The sequence below is a fragment of the Orcinus orca genome, chromosome 13, assembly GCF_937001465.1.
Source record: "Orcinus orca chromosome 13, mOrcOrc1.1, whole genome shotgun sequence".
Classification (NCBI taxonomy): Eukaryota; Metazoa; Chordata; class Mammalia; order Artiodactyla; family Delphinidae; genus Orcinus; species Orcinus orca.
Genome location: NC_064571.1, coordinates 31867134 through 31886241, shown reverse-complemented (window position 1 = coordinate 31886241; position 19108 = coordinate 31867134). Strand labels below are relative to the sequence as shown.

At 47.3% G+C, this 19108-nt stretch overlaps 1 protein-coding gene across 3 annotated transcripts in view; it reads right to left on the bottom strand.

Moving 5' to 3' along the window:
- ADD2 (adducin 2) overlaps positions 1-19108 on the bottom strand; it is a 111349-nt gene that overhangs the window by 35116 nt on the left and 57125 nt on the right. For all 3 annotated transcript variants that reach the window (XM_049695758.1, XM_004277043.4, XM_049695757.1), the window contains exons 2-4: positions 14806-14923; positions 8318-8534; positions 6456-6594 (exon numbers count right to left, since the gene is read on the bottom strand). In XM_049695758.1, the coding sequence (XP_049551715.1) occupies positions 6456-6594; positions 8318-8500 (322 nt within the window). In that variant the 5' untranslated portion in view covers positions 8501-8534; positions 14806-14923. The remainder of the gene's footprint in view (positions 1-6455; positions 6595-8317; positions 8535-14805; positions 14924-19108) is intronic.

The following is a 19108-nucleotide window of genomic DNA, read 5'->3' as shown; positions in this document are numbered from 1 at the left end:
CTTTGACACTGACTCCAGAGGAGAAAATCCACAGAATGGATAGCTGTGCCCAAAAAGGTCCTCTGATCCTTCAGGGAAGAATGGCATTGCTTTCGGTCAAAAATCATGGCCAGACTCAAGGCCACAGAATGAAAGTTTCTCAGAAGGCCAAGCTGACCACAAACCCTAGAGATGGACATTGAATAAAAGCATAAATAAATTTCTGAGTGGAAATACGAGTATATTTTATCAGTTTTAATGAAGAAGTTACTAATCATTACCATATTGTTTTAACTATACCATGTAATATACCTTTTTCTCTAATTTGGAAACAGGGCAGACAGAAAGTCAAGTCAACCAGGAAGTAAATTCCTCAAGTTTTTCTGACAAGTCATGAACTTCCAGAAGTCAGTGTAGCTGTGCTGGCTGAGGGGCTGGAGGCCTCAGGTGGGCCACATCTGCTCCCCTCTGGATATGCAGTCCCTTGGTTAGTTATGGCTCTTTTGGGGAATTCAGAGGGATGTGGAAGTAATAGGGAAATGAGCCTAGAGCATTTGATAGTCAGGGCACCCAGAGGGTCTAGGAGTTGACGCTCAGTCTGTCCCATTAACCACGATGACCGCTGCCTGCATGCCTCAGGAAGGCAGAAGAGGGCATCTGAGCCCCAGAACTCCAATTAATCAGTGTCTAGGAAACAATAAAAGAATCAATAGGAAAGGGTTCCGGCTTAAGATGATGTCTGGCTGGGAGCCTCCTGACGCTGTCTCTCCCAGCTTCCCACTAAAACCGTTAATGGATTAAAATGCTCTTTGGAAGCTTCCACCAGCTCCATAAACCTCACTGTCACGCCATGTGATGTATGTCCTCTATCAGGTTTGCCATTAGTTGAAATGACGACACGGTCTGCAAATATGAGGGTGGACTGGGGGCATAAAGCTAGCAGAGCAAGCCTTGAACACCCCATGTCAGGAAGATGCCCCCAAAGGGCCTGTGCCCACCAACGGTGGTACGCCTCCAGTGCATGTGTCCAGTACACGAAGTTGACAGGGACAGAAGTGGTCCAAAGGCCCAGCTAAACTGGCAAGGAGAGCAACAACGAAACCCAAGAGTCAAGGGTTTCTAATTCAAACTGACCAACCTGGGATGCCTGCCTCCTCTCTAGTTCCCCAGATAAGTATTTACCTCTTTGCTTCACCCCCTGCAGCAAGCTGGGAGGCATATCCAAAGCATAAGGCCCCCAGACAAAGCTGGAAGGGAGGGAGGTTGTTGTTGGGAGAGCCTTCAGACCCAGAGTCCTTTGAATCCTTCTCTTAGAAATAACTATGGAGCCCCAGAGATGGCAGGAGGCCAGAATAGGACTGAAAACACTCACTATGTCATGTCCTCTGTGTCCCGTATCAAAGAGTCCCCTCCCCAACCCTGTGGAGCTTCCCCATGAGGACTACCCACCCACAGGCCCAGAATAGACCAGAGGGATCCACAGGAGTCCCCAGTCCTCTGTGCTCAGGGTCTTCATAGAAAGAACGCTTATTGTGACCAGCCTCACTAAAGTGAAAATCTAACTGGGCCATTATTTCAAAGTACCTAAGAAAACACAGAAAAAGATGAAAATCCACCAAACCCCCTGAAAGCTAAGCCTGAAGGACACACTATTTAGAAAAAAACAACAAAAACAAAACAACCAAAAAACCCAAAACCAACCAGGCAAAGAAAATTCTAAGGCAAATGGACAAAGAACAACCTCTCCAGGCTTGAACTCCGGACACGTGAAAGGTTCCCTCTCCACATTCCCTGACTCAGATACCCTGGCACCAACAAGATTTTCAGGCATCCAACTGTTTTCCTGGCAGTTGCTGATCAGTGAGGTGATAGGAATGCTGGTCAGCCCTAGTTCTCTCTCAAAAGGAAGAGTATAAGGTCAGAGATATGAAAATGATGAGAAAGAATATGATAGATATGGGAGACAAAGACCAGAGGACCTGGCATATAAGTTATAAGTACTGATATAATAGAAGAAAAAGTTCAGAATTGAAAAAAAAAACCTATATATATAAAAACTGAAACAACTTACTGCATTTCAGGGGAGAAAAGTCCATTAAAAGAAAAGCCTACAATTATATGCTTCCTGACACAGTCTTGAAATACAAGGGTAAGGGGGAAAATCCACAAGCACCTAGAAAAAAAATTGGTTACCTACAAAGGAACCAATAATAGACTGTTTCAGACTTCTCTGCTACAGCAACAGATGTCAAAGACAATACTATAGGAGATTTAAAAAAACTAACAAATACTACAATAAAGTGACACAAAACAGGTAAAAATAAAGGGACCATCAAAAGTATACCAAGGCAAATATAAACAAAAAGATAAATAGAGCCATAACATGATCAAAGTAGAAGCCAAGGAAAAGGATATTCTTTTGGACAAAAAGAATCATTTTGTAGGTCATTTTACATGGATTAAAGGCATAATCCATAATGAAGATATAGCTATAAAAACGTGTACTTTGAAAAGTGTTTCAAGATATTCAAAGCAAAAGCTATCAGAAATAGAGAGAAATGAACAGAAATCAAATACAGTGGGAGACATTAATTCTTTATAAAATCAAAAACAATAAATGAGGATGAAGATTAAATACTATGTCCCAGAGATAGAGTCTACACCCATATATCATTTAAGTATGATATTATTAGGGCACAAAGAAAATCTCAATAAATCCCCAACATAGACATTAAGTAGGCTACATTGTCTAAACATAATGCAATAAAACTAGACATTATCAACAAATCTTTAAAAGAATACAAATTCCAACGCTTAGAAATGAGAAAACACACTCTTGGAGTGTGTTTATTTTATTTTAGAATAAAAATAAAACCAAAACAGCAACTGCAAACTACCTAGAAATTAACAATAAAGGAAATACTACATGTCAAAATTTATGGGATAAGACCAAATTCATACTCAGAGAAAAAAATTCATAGTCTTAAATGCCTTTATTATTGAATTAAATATGAAAATAATCAAATCCATTTTATTCTATTGTAGAAAAACATAAAGAACAAAATAAACCAAAGAAGAGTTATGGAAAAGAATTAATGAGTATAAAAACAAAATCAGTAAATCAGAAAACAAGAAAGTTAGTAGAACCAATATGTAAATCCAAGAATTGCCTTATGTGAGAAGATCTATGAGGAAACCAACATCTGGATTGGCCAATAAAGAGGAAGTGGGAATATACAGCACCAGGAATGAGAATGGGATGTCATAGCCACAGTAGAATGTTTAAGTAATAAAAATAATATTGTAAATCAGGCTAATAATTTTTTAAAGGCACATGAAATGGATTATTTTATATAAAATATGACCAAAATTTACTCAAGAAGCAGCAAAATAAAATTTTAAAGAATTTTAAATGAAACAGAAAAAAAATGTTATCCAAATATTCCCTATCTGGATAGCTTTATAAGTGAATAATAAATCTTAAAAGAGCAGAGACTTCCTATCTAATTTAAACTCCATTAGGGCAAAGAAATGGGTGGGGATCACCCTGATTCATCTTAGGAAATTATAGTCTTTATACCAATACTAAACAAAGGCTGCCCAAAAAGTGAACTGCTTTTTATCATGTGTATGGATGCAAAAATTAATAAAATTCCAGCAAATCAAAGCCAGAAGAGTATTTTTAAAAGAATGCATCAAAACCATGAATGATTTATTTCAGGAATGAAAAAAAGAGTTCAATATTCAGAAATCTATTAATATAATTCACCACATCAAGGAAAGAAAAATCAATAAATACCCAAAATGCATTTTATAAAATTCAATATCCATTTCTGAGAAATACCCATATTGAACTAGAATACAAAGATATTTTCTCAACATGATAAAGAGTAACTATCTCAAACTCTTGTGGTAAAAAAATTTCCATTGAAGTCAGAAACAAGACAAGGATGATTACTCTCTAATCTGTTATTAAACATTGTTCTGAGAGTTCTAACAGATGCAATGAGAAAACTGGAAAAATAAACCAAAGGGTAAATGTTGGATTGAAGGATGCAAAATGACCATTATTTGCAGATTATGTGATTTTTCTATATACAAAGCCCCAAAGAATTGAGAACATACCAGAATTTAAGAGTCCAGTAAACAGCTAGTTTAAATAATATATAAATACATATATCTCCAACGATTTCCCTAGATGACAGCTATAACCAGAAAAAAAGTTGAATGGAGAATCACTTAAAATGACAAAGTTACATAAAATTTCCAGGATAAACTTAACAAGAAATTAGTAAGGACTATAAGAAAATAACTACTAGCTTTTCTGATGGACATTTAAAAAGATTTAAATAAATAGAAGACACACATCATTTCTGAAAAGATTTAAAATTCATTTATGCACATATTTTTTAAGCACCTGTTATATGCCAGGTGCTACTTTTCTAAGTCCAGGACACTACTCTAACGGTGAACAAAACATACATATATCCTTCCCGCCACGGAGTTTACATTCTAATATAAAGTTGTACATTTATAAATTCTCCACCAAATTAATCTATTCATTTAATGTAATCCCAATCAAAATCCCAAAAGGAATTTTTTGAGGTGGATGGAGAGACCTGACAAAATACTTCTAAAGTCATTTTAAAGAATCAACTTAAACAATGGTTGAGAAAAATTGGCAAATGAATAATTAAGGGTATTTTATTGGATGATAAAACATAGGGAAGGTGTTTCTAAGTATGCAATCAAAAGCAGAAAACACAAAGGAAAATAATAATGGATTCAACTACACGGAAATTAAAGAATTCTGCAACACAAAGATATCATGAACAAAATTAAAAGGCAAAGGAGACACTGGAAAAAAATCTGCAATGTATTTGACAGATAGTAGGGAACTAGCCTTACTTTATGATTTTTAAATCTGTAAGAAAAGAATATGCAAGTAGAAAAATTGGCAAAGGATGTGACAGGCAATTTAGTACAAAAAGAAAATCATGCCCAATATGTATATGAAAATATATTCAATCTCTATAGTAATCAAATGCAGATTAAAACACAAAGTACTATTCATCACCCATCATATCATGAGGATGAAACAAATGGTAACACAGACTACAGATCAGGGTGGAGGAAATGGGTACTCTTGCATTTCTGGTAGGAATGTAAATTCATTCCATCTTTCTCTAGGGTAATTTGGTATTATGCATTGCTGCCTTTAAAACATGCGTATAATTCAGTCTAGCAATTCTACTTCTAGTAATTTATCTTAAGAAAATAGTCATGGATATGCTCGCAGATTTATTTACAAGGATGTTTATTGCATTGTCATTCATAATAGCAAAAAGCTGGAAACCACCTAAAAGTCCAAAAATGGGAAACTGGTTAAATAAACGGTGGCATATTCAGCCATGTACAGAAAAGTATACATCCACCAAAAATTATGCTATAGAACCATATTTTATTATGTGAAAAATTAGTCAAGATATGCTAAGGCTATTAAATTTGTATGTATAATGCGATTCCACTTTTTTTGGCATAGTCTGTATATGTTAAGAGAAAAAGGCTGGAAGGATATACACCAAAATATTGATAATAGTAATTCCTTGGTTGTAAGAACACAGTACAGTAATTTTTATTACCCTTTCTCAACTATTTTCCTAATTTTCAACTATAGTCCTATATTCATCTTGCTGAGGGGAAGTATTTTTCGATGTCTGTTTCTTAAAGGTTGTGGGCAGAGCTTCAGAGCCAAGGAAGATGTGCTCGTGCCTAGCCCTGGCTGCTCTTGGCCCTTGTATACGGAGTCAGGTTGGCCTGTCCAGTGGGGTGAGGAGACAATGGCTCCAATGGCCTCCCATCTGCCCCCCCAACCCCCCCCCCCCCCCCCCCCCCGCCAACTCCATCTCCAAGGGAGTGACGCCAGGGGATTGAGGGAAGATCAGCCTTAGGGCTGGATGCTGTGAGGACACAAGGATTTTCTTAGGTTCTGTGCCCATAGCTCGAGTAACAGAGAGCAGAGTCCTAACTCTCCACTGTCCACTCCTGGGCCTCAAGCAGCGGCTGTGCAAGGGACCTTGAGTTGCAAAGCTCTTCCCTCCACGCTAATCCGCTTACGAGGGGTGGGGGTGGAGGGATCATACACAGGCCGCCCTGCCTCTCATTGCAGTGACACGGTGTCATCCTCCGCCCGCCCCCAGCAGAACCCGAACTAGGTTCTCCCTTAAGTCTCCACCACCCCCTGCCCTCCGATTTCTGGGCATCAGGGGTAATCCCCCTGGGGTCTTTAAATCGCAGCAGCATCAGAAGCAGAGGCAGGTATCTCTCTGGCTGCGGCCCAGCTCCCCCAGGTCTGTTAATGCAGCAGCAGCGCTCACTGCGTAGGCCGGCGGCAACCAAGCCGCTTCTGACTGCGCCTTTCCTTCCCCCACTTCCACTACCTCTGCTCCTGGCAGCTCCCCAGCTCCCCCACGTACTCATGGAAGATGTTGGGAAGACTGCGTGGGAGGTGCTGGCCATGAAGTCCGCGATCTGCCGCAGGGCCCAGATGTTGGAGGAGTTGTTCCCCTTCTTCATCTGCTCCTGGATGAGGCCTTCCAGCTCCTCCCTGAAAGACTGAAGCAGGCCCCCGAGTCGCTGGTCCTCCCAGTGTGCCTCATGTGGAAGACAGAGGGCCCCTCTCCCAAGTGACCACCCCTAGCCCTTGGGTCAGCTAGGCCAGGACCACATGTGGGATATCTAGGTCCCAGGGGGCACCGGGCAATCCCACTGGGACCTCAGGAGCCTCCCCAGATTGCTGTGTGGGGAGCAGTAAGGAGATGCTGGGAATGAATCCTGTTCCTTTGCCTCATGGGCAATACTCCAGACTCCTGGTCCTTCCTGTGTCTCAGGGATAGCCTAGACCCCCTCCCCTGCCCACCCATCAGACATGGCAGGACTTCACTTTAGTAATTAAAAGACTTTTTAAAAAGCAGAATTGAATGAAAAAGTATGCCATCTTTCCTGTCCGCTAGCCAGGCCGATGGCTCTTCTGGGCCTCAGTTTCTTCATATTCAGGATTTGATGACCTCAGAGGTCACTTCCACTTCTGATGTCCCGCTACTCTAAGCCTGGCTTTTCAGACCATCAGGCCACAAATAGGGCATGCCTGTCCACCAGGTGGCAGCAGGGAACACTCAGGAGGAAATAGGGAGCCACTAGGTGTTGGGGAATCTACAAAAGGACAGAAGAAGCATGACCTCCTCCTGTCCCCATCTCCTGCCTGAGAATAGAGTCCCATCCTTCAGGCCCCCAAACGTGGGTTGGTACTAACTCTGCCACTTCTCCTACCACACCCGCCATCCCTTCTAGTCTCCCTCAGAGTTTCTGTCATCCCAACGTTTTTAGCAGCTGCCATTTTCCTCCAGACTCCCCAACATGGTGTCACCTGTCACCAAGACCTCGGGCCCATCCCCCTTAGCACTCCTCTGTGAGGCCCGAGCATTCACAGTGTGCTCTCAACCAGGGTCTCAGAAAAGCTGGGTAGTGGCTGAGGCAGATCTCATCCTGGCAGGTACCTGGAGATGCCAGCTGCGCCCCTGAGCTTCCCAACCCTTAGGATCATGCACTGTTGCCTGCGGACCCCCCAGCTTTACTGCCCTGAGACTCCCCCTTGCCTCTGTCCACACTGCTCTTCCTCCCCCTCCGAGGGCCTGCACCACCCTCCTGCTTCACTGGTCCAGTAGGCCCACCCTCCACCCTCCATCCTCAAGGCACCACCTGCCTCAAGGAAGAGCTCTGTGTCCACGCCAGGCAGGCGCCAGCTGACCTCCAGACTCCAGCCACGGCTGGGTGATCCGGTCTTGCCCGCTGTGCCCTCCACTCCCCCACCTCCTGGGGTTTTCAAAGCCTTATTTGCCAGGACGGAGTTCTTTGTGGCGTTCAGAAAAGGGAGCCCCAACCCTCCCACGTGGCGCCCCCCGGTGGCCGCTGGTTTACTCGAATTGTTACAGCTTTCGGTGAAGAGGGAAAGGAAGACTGGAAAGTAAGGCTCAAGAAGGGGCACAAGAAACTGAGGTGGGGCTCCTGCCTCTCAGACCCACCTCCTCCCGGCACCGAGCCAAACCACTGCATATAAACCAGGCTTTGCCCTCCGCCAGTGCTAGGGAGAGACACACACCCATGTTGCCAGAGCATCTTGCTCAGAGAGCTGAAAATTGCTCCGACCCTGAGCCAGCGGAAGCGGAGTTATTTATCTTTCAGGTTCACCGGCTGAATCAGCGTCCCCCTCATCTCCCCTCGCCACACCCTCTGCGGCCTCCTTTCTCCTCCCCCGCCCCGCGGGGCAGACCCCGCTCACCGGGCTCTGCAGGATCATGGTGACACGCTTCTTCTTCTCCATCAGGTTGAAGTCCTGCCGCAGGTCCGCTGCACGGTTGCGAAGGCGCAGGTACTCGGGGTCGTCCTCGGAGAAACGATCGAAGTACTGCTGCCCCTGCGCGGACGGCGGGGAGGCGGCCTCGGGGACAGGCTCTTCACTCATTGTCCTGGTGGGTTTACAATCCACTCCTGGAATCCTGCAGAGAAAAAAGGAGGGTACTCCCAGTCGGGGTACGCGCCTCCTAAGGCAGAGGGCTTGGATTCGGGGAGATTCGCGGTGGGAGGCGGCTCTTCCCTGGAGGGTGTGAGCGGGGCAGCGGGTTGGAGGGCTGGGCACCACGGCTGCCGGCCTGTAGGGCGTCCAACGAAGTGAAAATGTGTCACCGGCTCGGGGTCCCCCGCCCTTCCCTGCCTGACCCGCCCGGCTTCGGCGGCCACACTCGGGTTCAAGTAGACGGGTCCTCCAGTATGAGCGCGACCTGCAAACCTCTGAGGGCATCTTGTGATGCTTATCTACACAGTGTAAAGCTATTCACTGGGAATTCGTACTTGATCTAAAATGTAAACCCTCTAAGAAGCCTTCTAAAAACATTCGGTGGGAAATCCACAAAACTGAAAAGAGAACAGGTAACTTCTAAAAGGCGGGAAACGCTTTGAGCAGTGCTTTTCTTCACAACTTTAACTTTGCTCTCGCCTCTGGAAAAGAATTACTGGTGAATCGGTTTCTGTAAAACATGTCTCACTGGAGAATCAGATTCTTATTCCAAGTTTAAAAGAGGTGTGCAATTTTTATAAATAGAAAATAAGTTTCTCCTAAACCCCAGTAAATAAATATTGAGAAACAGTAAAAGAATAAACACCGGGCTTCCCTGGTGGCGCAGTGGTTGAGAGTCCGCCTGTCGATGCAGGGGACACGGGTTTGTGTCCCGGTCCGGGAAGATCCCACGTGCCGCAGAGCGGCTGGGCCAGTGAGCCATGGCCGCTGAGCCTGCGCGTCCGGAGCCTGTGCTCCGCAACGCGAGAGGCCAAAACAGTGAGAGGCCCGCGTACCGCAAAAAAAAAAAAAAAAAAAAAAAAAAAAGAATAAACACCATTTGAAGGGCACCACATTGCTGGGCTGCCCAGAGGCCCGTATATCTTGACCTGGTCCCTGGAGGGAGGGCTAGGGCAGTGTTTGGAAAGTTGGTCTGGGGAAAAGCCACATGTTTTTTCTACTCAAGCAGGCTTTTTTAAATGCCTGAACGAGGAATGAAGGAATGGTTTCTATGGCCATATTGGAGCCCTTCTGAAGAAGGAGGCTGCCATTCAGCCTCTGCTTCCCAGCTGTGAGACTCTGGCCATGACAGCCTCCCTCTGTATCAGCACTGCTAGGCCCTCAGATCTGGGTTGTGCCCCTTCAACATCCAGAGGGGGTGGAGGCTTACAGAGCTTCAGCCTTCTCCTGGTTGGCTGAGCCCCTTCTCAGCAAAAGAAGGCAAGTGCCTGGGCTTCCCTGGTGGCGCAGTGGTTGAGAGTCTGCCTGCCGATGCAGGGGACACGGGTTCGTGCCCCGGTCTGGGAAGATCCCACATGCTGCGTAGCGGCTGGGCCCGTGAGCCATGGCTGCTAGGCCTGCGCGTCCGGAGCCTGTGCTCCGCAATGGGAGAGGCCGCAGCAGTGAGAGACCCATGTACCGCAAAAAAAAAGAAAAGAAGGCAAGTGCCTTGACTGAACAATAATTAGTTTTTGAACACAAGTACGGAGATACCAACGAAAGAGCTTTACCTGGAGTCAGGGCACCTGGCTTTCATCCTTAACCTGACCCTCCCTCACTTTGCCTCTGGGGTCTCCATTCCAGAAGGAGATGGAGCCTCTCTTGTTCTCTCAGAGCAGCTGCTGGCCTCCCCAGATCTGATCTGCTCTGACCCCTCAGCTGATCCTGTTAGCCCAAGCCTTAGCCTTCATTCCAGCCAACAGCTCATTACGAAAGAGGCCTTGCTGACAACCAGGAAAGCATATTCTTGTTGTCCATGAGCTGTCTGTGATCTCTTCTTCCAGCTTCTGTCAGCACTTTACCCTCCACCTTATAGCTCCTCTGAGTGGGGTGGGCATGAGAAATGGGAGTCCATCCCATCAGCCCAGAACACTCAGGTGATTGACTGATTGATTGATTTTATTATTATGATTTGCATTCTCCTTTGGAGAAGGCAAGTAACAAGTTCAAGGGAAGACACATGGACAAGGTCCTTCGAGGGTCAGCTGAAGCTCTGAACCCTCGGCCTGGAGCAGGGATCTCAATCTTGGGTGCACGTTGGAATCGTCTGGAGAACTTTGAAAAATACTGATATCAGAGATTCTAATATTATTAGTCCAGGGTGTGACCTCATCATCAGGATTTTTAAAAGTTCTCTGGGTGATTCTAATGGGAAGCCGGGTTGAAATACCACTGGCTAGATGTCAGTTGCTGTATCATGCAACAGAAGGCATCCATTCCAGGTGCTGGCCATCTCTAGCAAGTCTGCCAAGGTGGCACTGCCTCCCATGGCTGTCCAGGCCTCCTCCTCCCACTGTATTCACCTGCTGCCACCACACACTTGACCTGGGGCAGCAAGAGGGCTCCAAGTGCCACCACCACCTGCCTTTACAAGTTTACAAAACCATGACGTCTGATCTTAATTCCGTCACTAATTAGTCAGCTCCTTGTGAAAGCCCTCACCAGATCTCCCCCAATTAGCACCACCCTTACCAGCCATGTCGATGGGATAGAGGATGGAGAAGGGAAGAAGGAGTCACCTTGCAGTGGCAGCCAAAAACAAACAAACAAACCAACGGTCTCTAAGGAAATATTTTGAGACATATTTGGCAGGTTGCTAAAGTGTTTGAGGTTGTACTTAGTGACATGTAAAGGCAGATTCTTCATCTAAGTGAAGAGTGATTGAGTCCATCAGGGATGTTTCTGGTTGAATTAGCTCTGGACTAAAGTCAGCATCGGCAATGTTGCCCCAGTTCTGACATTCTCTGGTTCATGGACTTGGGCGAGTAATTTCCCCTTTGGGTGTCACTTTGTCCATTCCTAAATTGGGGAGTGGACAGAATGGACCTCTGGGGCCCCTTCCAGTTCTGACACTATATGGAGAGAGACAGACTCATGTAGAAAAGGCAGAAGGATGGAGGATCTAGGTTTCCTGGAGCAAGAGACCTTCTTCCTGCATCTCCCCAGCTCCTCTTCCTCAAGCCAAATGCTGAAAGAGAAACATCTGCAAAGAGCACATATGACCTACTGACTGTTACCTTGTGGTTTCAAGTCAATCCCATGCACATGGGATGAGTTAAGAATACTTCACCCCCATCGTGCTCCCAAACAGCTTCATCTCTGGAACTTAGGAAGAGAGAAGAGACCGCAAGGTCAAACATAATGGGAATGCAACGGAGCCATGCAGAAATGGGGTCACCACCCAGGTTCTTCTGGGAAGACACCGCTGCAGACCAAAATTCTTCCAGAGGCATCGCCCCCCTGCATCTGTCCCCTTTAATTCTCTTGGGCACCTTCACACCCCCGAATCTTTGATGTTATTTTTAAAATAGCAACAAGCAACCCCCCAATGGATACACTGGATGTGGGCGTGGAGATCCCTGTGCCCCTCGCAACGCCAAATCCCACTAGCTCCAGGACCACCTGAGCTGTCAGCTTCTCTGGGACCAGCACAGCCTGGTACTGAACCCTCCTGGACTAAATCCTTTTCACCCAGGCAGGGAAAAGCTGGTCCTCTCTCTTCCCTTTGGAGTGGCTGCACTTCCCAGGAATCAGGTTGTGAAGTCTCTGAAGTAGCTCTGGCCCACGAAGCATGAGGAATGAAGACCTTCCAGGCCCGATGGACAGGAACCTCCAGGCCTGCCTTCACTCGTTAGAGCCCAGCCCCACAGGGCTGCTCCAGAGGTGCTCCGATGGGGGAGGGGGTAGAAAATGGAAGCCCTGACTCCCTCTCCACGACAGCTGGGGCCTGGGCAAACTCTTCGGTTTTGTGAACCAAAGGCATTCTTCTGTGCTCCTTCTTTCCCTTCCCAAAATGTTGGGAGGTGGTCAAAGTTGTGTGCAGCACAGCTTAGTGGTTAAAACCAAGGACTCTGGAACCAGACCATGAGTTCAAATCTTAGCTATGCCCCTTATTAGCTGTGTGATCTTGGGCAAGTTACCTAACCTCTCTGTGCCTCAGTTTGTCCATATATTAAACAGGGATTGCAACTATTTAACTTCTCTTTAGGTTGTTGTGAGGATTGGGTGAGTTAATGTATGTGAAGTAGTTCAAAAAGTTCCTGGTGCATAGCAAGTTCTATTAGCATTTGCTCTTATTATGTGTCATTTAGGGGCTAGAATCATCGTAGCATGAGGAACTCGAGTAATGAGAGGCTTATGATTCAATTGTAAACAGGTACACACCAAATAACTGTAATTATATGTTTTAGTCCCCAAACTAATTCAATCTTGAACTATATTAACAAAAAGAAAATCCAGAAAGAGACTAACGAGAATGCCTCGTTCTCTGACCAGATAGCGGGAACATGTCAACTGGGAGATCACAAAGGAAAAGGGGTAAGCAGGGTGCTAAAGATCACAGGATACCGGCGTTTGTGAGGCCAGGTACGGCGTCATAAAGAATAGAAGGGGCCTCTGGCCCCAGTTCCTGGCACAGAGCTTCAAAAACACATGGGATTTCTAAAACGTCCAAAAGACATTAGGAGTGTCTTTTCTTAGTCATTGTGAGCCCCTTTCACCAAGTCTGAGTTTTTATGCAAATGTGGTGACTTATGGTGGGTACTCAGATATTTCAAGGGAGGGACTGGCCACTGAGAAAGACCAAGCACATGATTAGAGGGTTGGAACTTCACCCTCATCCCAACCACAGAGGGAGGAGGGGAGAGGGGCTGGGGATTGCATTCAATCACGTGGCAAATGATTGAATCAGTTGTGCCTGGTAACGCACACCGCCTTTAAAGAACCCTGGACGGTGAGGCCAGGGGGAGCTTCCTGGTTGGTGAGCACATTGCTGGGCTGGATGGGGGCGTGGAAGCTCTGTACCATGCCCTCCACCCCCAGACCCTACCCTGCTTTTGTCTGGCTATTCCTGAGTTGGATCTTTTATAATAAAACTGCAATTGCAGTTATAGCGCTTTCGGTGAGTTTGGTGAGTTATTCTAGGGAATTATAGAAACTGAAAGGGAGGTTGTGGGAACCCCCAAATTTACAGTCAAGTTGGTTGGAAGTGCAGATGGCCTGGGGTTCACACCTGTAGCTGGCCTCTGAAGAGGGCGGAGCCTTGTTCATGACTTTGCCTTTTCTTACGTGCCCTTTTAACTCAGGGTAGTGTCAGAACTGGGTTGAATTGTAGGACATTCAATTGGTGTCAGAGAACTCGTGATGGAATAACACCAAGCAACTTCTATTTGTGATTTATTTTCATTCCCAGGACCACTCTATGAGGCAGACATTATTGTCCCAGCTTTACAGATTAAAAAAAACTGAATCAGAGAGGTTAACTAACTTGCTGAAGAGCACACAGATTAACAGTGGAGTCAGGATTTCAACCAGGCCTGTCTCTGGCCCCAGATCCTGCATTCCTCCACTCCAATTGTCCCTAAGTATCTGCTGGACTGCCATGTGGAAGAGGGATTAGGCTGATTCCTTAGAGCCTCGGGGGCCAGAACCAGGAAGCAAGTGGTTACTGCAGGCAGGCAGGCAGGCAGATTCTAGCCAAGGGTGCGAGGGTGAGCCTTCCACCAGCAGGAGCTGCTCAGTAACGAGAAGGTGGTACAGGCTGCCTCGTTAGGTGGTGAGCTCTCTCCTTGGAGTCAGGGTGACTACAGGATGCTATAGTGGGGCTTCTGCCCTGCTCGGGGTTGGACCGGTGACCTCTAAGGTCCTTCTGATTCCATGGTAGCTCTTTTTCTTATTGAAGTGTAGTTGATTTACAATGTTATGCCCATCTCTGCTGTACAGCAAAATGACTCAGTTTTAGACATATATACATTCTTTTTTAATATTCTTTTCCATTATGATTTATCCCAGGAGATTGGATATAGTTCCCTGTGCTATACATTAGGACCTTGTTGTTTATCCATTCTAAATGTAATAGTTTGCATCTGCTCACCCCAAACTCCCAGTCCACTCCTCTCCCTCCCTCCTCCCCCTTGGTAACCACAAGTCTGATCTCTACATGTCTGTGAGTCTGTTTCTGTTTTGTAGATGGGTTCATTTGTACCATATTTTAGATTCCATATATAAGTGATAGCATATGGTATTTGTCTTTCTCTTTCTGACCTACTTCACTTAGCATGATAATCTCTAGTTGCACATGGTAGCTCTGGAGTCGGCAGGATCGGGGCAGTTCATGGCGATGACCTGAGTGTCTGGAAGCTCATCCTGGTGAGATGGACCCAATCAAAAAGTGTGTCTCACCCCCCCATCACCACTGAAAACTACCGACTAATTACCAGGAGGCTGGAGCAGCCTTGCCCCAGGCTGCCTCTTCTCAGCGCTCAGCCTGCACACTCCGTTCCACTCCCAGGGTCACCGATTGCATCTACAGGATCTCAAGCATCCGGGTAGAAACTGGAAGACACAAAACACAACAGATATCAGGGTGTTGTCTGCACCACCATGACTCTTCACCCTGTTTCTGCAGCACCATTAGTTGCTGATTTATTTTAAGGACTGCTGGGAAATTCTTGAAAATGAACTGAAGCTGAATTTTTTATTTTATTTTATTTTATTTTTATTTTTATTTTTATTTTTTTTTTACGGTACGCGGACCTCTCACCGCTGTGGCCTCTCCCCTTGTGGAGCACAGGCTCTGGACACGCAGGCTCAGCGGCCATGGCTCACGGGCCCAGCCGCTCCGCGGCATGTGGGATCTTCCTGGACCGGGGCACGAACCCGTGTCCCCTGCATCGGCAGGCGGACTCTCAACCACTGCGCCACCAGGCAAGCCTGAATTTTTTATTTTAAAAGCAAATTGTGTCTACAAAAAGGTAAAGAAAGCTTCATTATCTTTACAATCAGGATCAAAATTCCTTTCAAAGAGAGGAATTGGGAAATCCCTTTGCTGAGTGTTGGCCAAGGGAGCCCAGAGGAGGGCGGCTGCTCTGTCCGGTGCAGGGAGCAGAATGTGGAACTCCGCACAAGCCCAGAAAGCACACGCTGCTGGGCTAGAAGGGATTGGCCCCTTCCTGACACCCCCCAGAATACGTCACTAACAGCTACCAAACTCACAGATGCTGGTGTGACTGATTTTTGGATGCAGCCCAAAGAGGCAGAAGAAGCCCAAAGAATCTCAAACCCCAGGAAAGTGGGAGGGTTTCGAAGTTACACAGACCATGAATTGGTGGATTCAAGACAATGTCACCTACTGTTCAAGGGGAAGAAAGGCCCCAGCTAATACCTGGGTAACAGGTCATAAAGTACTACTGAAGGAGGAATGTAAAGTTGTTAATGTCTTATTAAGAAGGGCGAGTTACTAGTCCAAAACTCCTGGGGACCAAGGTCATCAAAGAGTTAATCATCAAAATGCTTTAGAATAAAAGACAAGTGATAGGTTTTTTGTGTTTTTTTTTCACTTGGGTGCCTGTTGTTTAGACCCAGGGATGCTTGTCTCACCCAGAGCCAGTGTCCCATCCCCACTCCCACACCCACCCCCTCCGTGGCTCTGAGGGCCTGGCCCTGCCTGTCCTGCCTCACCAGCAGCTCAGCTCCACCCCAGACCCCATACTGCCCAGAGAGCAGCACTTGGGAAGACTAGTCTCACCCAGGAGGGGCAAGGAGAATTCGTCTCAGCAGGTCCAGTGTGTGTGAGGGAAACCAAGATGCTGCGTGGCCCCTGAGGCACAGCTCCCTTCTCAGCCCTGCTGGGCACTCGGGGCTCAGCATTCCAGTCCTGAGAGGGTCCCTGAGCTCAGTCCCAATGGTCATGCCTCTAGCTAGGGACCTGGCAGTCGCTTTCAAAAGCTCTTCTCTATGCTCTATGTGTGCAGCTGCCAGCTGGGGCTCTCCTCCCATGGGCCTCATTTTTAGCTAGAACAGAGTCACTGCCACCACTTAATGCTGCTTCTGTCCATTGCCTACCAATATGGGAGCCCTCCCTGGGGGGTTTGCTGACATACCTCTGGATGCCCTGCTTTCTATGAGTGGCCACTGACCCGCCTTAAAAACCAATCCTGCAGCCAGATAAGTTGTCTTACATGAAGCTCCAGCTCCCTTCCCTTCACCGACAGCCCCTGCCACAGAGATGTGAGGTTGTCCCGTCCCTGTTAAGGTTTGGATTTTCAGAGTCTGAGCTATTTCTTGTGTCCACGGAGAGAATTAAACTTTTGTCCCCAGAAGGAACCTATGCCATTCAGGTAAGAAGAGAGACATCTGTCCCACAGAGAAGTATACACTGAATGCTGAATAATTCCTTCCTGATCTCCATCAGTGTTGAAATTCTACCATTAGTGTTCCATTCCTTGGGTTATAGCATTAACCCCTGATTACAATGAAAATAGCCCTGAGAGGTATTGTAGGCAAAGGCATTATTTTAAACATTCTCCTGTGTTACCAAATCGGTCAAATCTCTGATTGCAGTCAGGCTGGGCAGGGCCAGGAAAGGTACCAGATCAGCAAAAGAGGTCTGATGCCAGGGTCACTCAGGAGGGTCCAGCACCAGCTGCGGTCCTGGGTGAGCCTCGGGGGATCCTGGCCTGACAAAACCCTCTGAGCTGTGCCTGCTGTGGTTTTGAGGCCAGGATCATGATACACTGAGTCCTTGGCTTCCCCAGCACGTGCTTCAAGAGGCGAGCTCACCCAAGCTTCCAGCCACCTAGCCCCGTGGGCAGAGCTGAGAAGCAAGGGGTGCCCCATGTAGTGAGAATGCCAGACCCCTCCACCCCGGGGCCACCTGCTCGCTACTCTCAGTGCACAACCAAGCCGTCTGGAAGGCAGGAGTTGGGACACGAGATTTCAGCCCTAGCCGGCTGCTCACTAGACTGTGGCCTTTGCCCACCTGTATGTCCCACAGCCACCTTGAAAATGACCCGTCGGAGCAGACCATCACTCTGGCCAACCCTGCACCAGAGCCTCCTTCCTCCAGCCAGCGTCTCCTTCCTGCCCCCCACCCAGCTGGCCACCCACCAAGGGCCCCAGAAGGCAGCCTTGTCTCCTCCCTCTTCATGCCCTGTGGACCTACTCTGTCACCAAATCCTCTGGTTTTGTGTCCTAAATATCTCCCCACCCAGAGTACCACGCCCCGAATCAAGCCAGTGTCATCCCCATCCCTTTCATGGTCTCTGCCTAGCCTTTCCTCTCTCATACCCTCCAGCCAATCAGTAGCCAGAGTCACTATAATGCAAATCTGGCTCATGTCCGTCATTGCCCTGTATCCCCCCCACCCACCCACCTCATCCATGGCTCCGCGCCACCTGAGGCGGCGTTCCTGCACCTTTTTTTCTAATTTCTGATCCTCTATCCAAAATTTAGTCAAATTTAGACTGTATTACAAGAGTGACAGCTATCCTTTTTATATTTATCAAATAAAATGTTAACTCTGATTTTGCTCTTTTAAACCAAATGCGTGGCCCATGTTGGAAATTCAAACCAGCCCATTCCCGACCAGGGCACCGGGGATCATGTCTTTCTCCCTCTGGCCACTCCCTTCCTCTTGAGGACGGCACCCTGCAGAATGAAGTCCCTCTCAGCTGGTACACAAAGCCCCATGGGCCTCCCAGTGCCTGCCCCCACCCTCCCTGCCTACCACTGGTGCTCTGGGGGCTATTCCCAGGACCCAGAAGGCACCAGGCTGGTCCCCGTCTTTGTCCTTGCTGGTCTCTTCCTGGAGCACTCTTTCTTCTTTGCCATCATCTCCCTTCGGCTCAGGTTGTCCTCTCCTCCCAGAAGCCTTCCCTCCACACCCCTGTCCCTTACGCTCTCCCATCACCGTTACCCTCCTCTTTCATTCCACTTATAATCCGACAGCAACAATCTATTACCATGAGCTCCTAGCAGGCAGGGCCTGTGTCTTTGCCATTTCTCTATTCCTTGTGTTGCTATAGGGCCTGGTGCCAGGTAGGTGCTGAATAAATGTTATTTGAACTAAAACTCAACTAATGGTGAATTGGGACGAGTTAGGATGGCAGAGCAGCACCGTCCAGGCCCTGGGGTCCCAGAGGTGAGTAAGGTCCTAGGGGAGTCCAGGGAACAGCTTGGGAGACAGACCCCTGAGCAGCCCATTTCAGAGTAAGCTGATAATGGGGCGTGTGTGGCAGGCACCCTAGAGCCTAAATCACCTCCTCTAAAATAACATGTTCTTTTGTTATGTAACCCAAATGGCTGGGCCTGCTCGGGCAGCCGTTCTTCTTGCCTATTTTGAGACAGAATTCCAGTAATTGATTGGAGCTCTAACAAAGCCAACTCCACAATATAGCACCAATTGTGGCCACACGGAGGAGAAGGTAATAGACACCCTTGGCTCAGCCCCGCCCCCTTATCCATCCCTCTCACCTTGTCCCTCCAGTAGCTCCTCCTCTGCCCCAACCCCCAACACAGGACCCTCAGCTGCCCGCTCAGGGGAGCCCTGGAACTCCCTCTGGGCATCTCCAGTTTGCACCCTCACACTCTTGAGACTACTCAGCAAAGACTCTGCTGGGATTCACCCTCCTAGGAGAGCAGCCGGGGATCACCAATCATGAACGACGCTCCCTGTCACGGGTCATTTTCTTCCCTGTCCCACTGAAGACCATGTATATGTCACCAGTGGAGTATGAAATC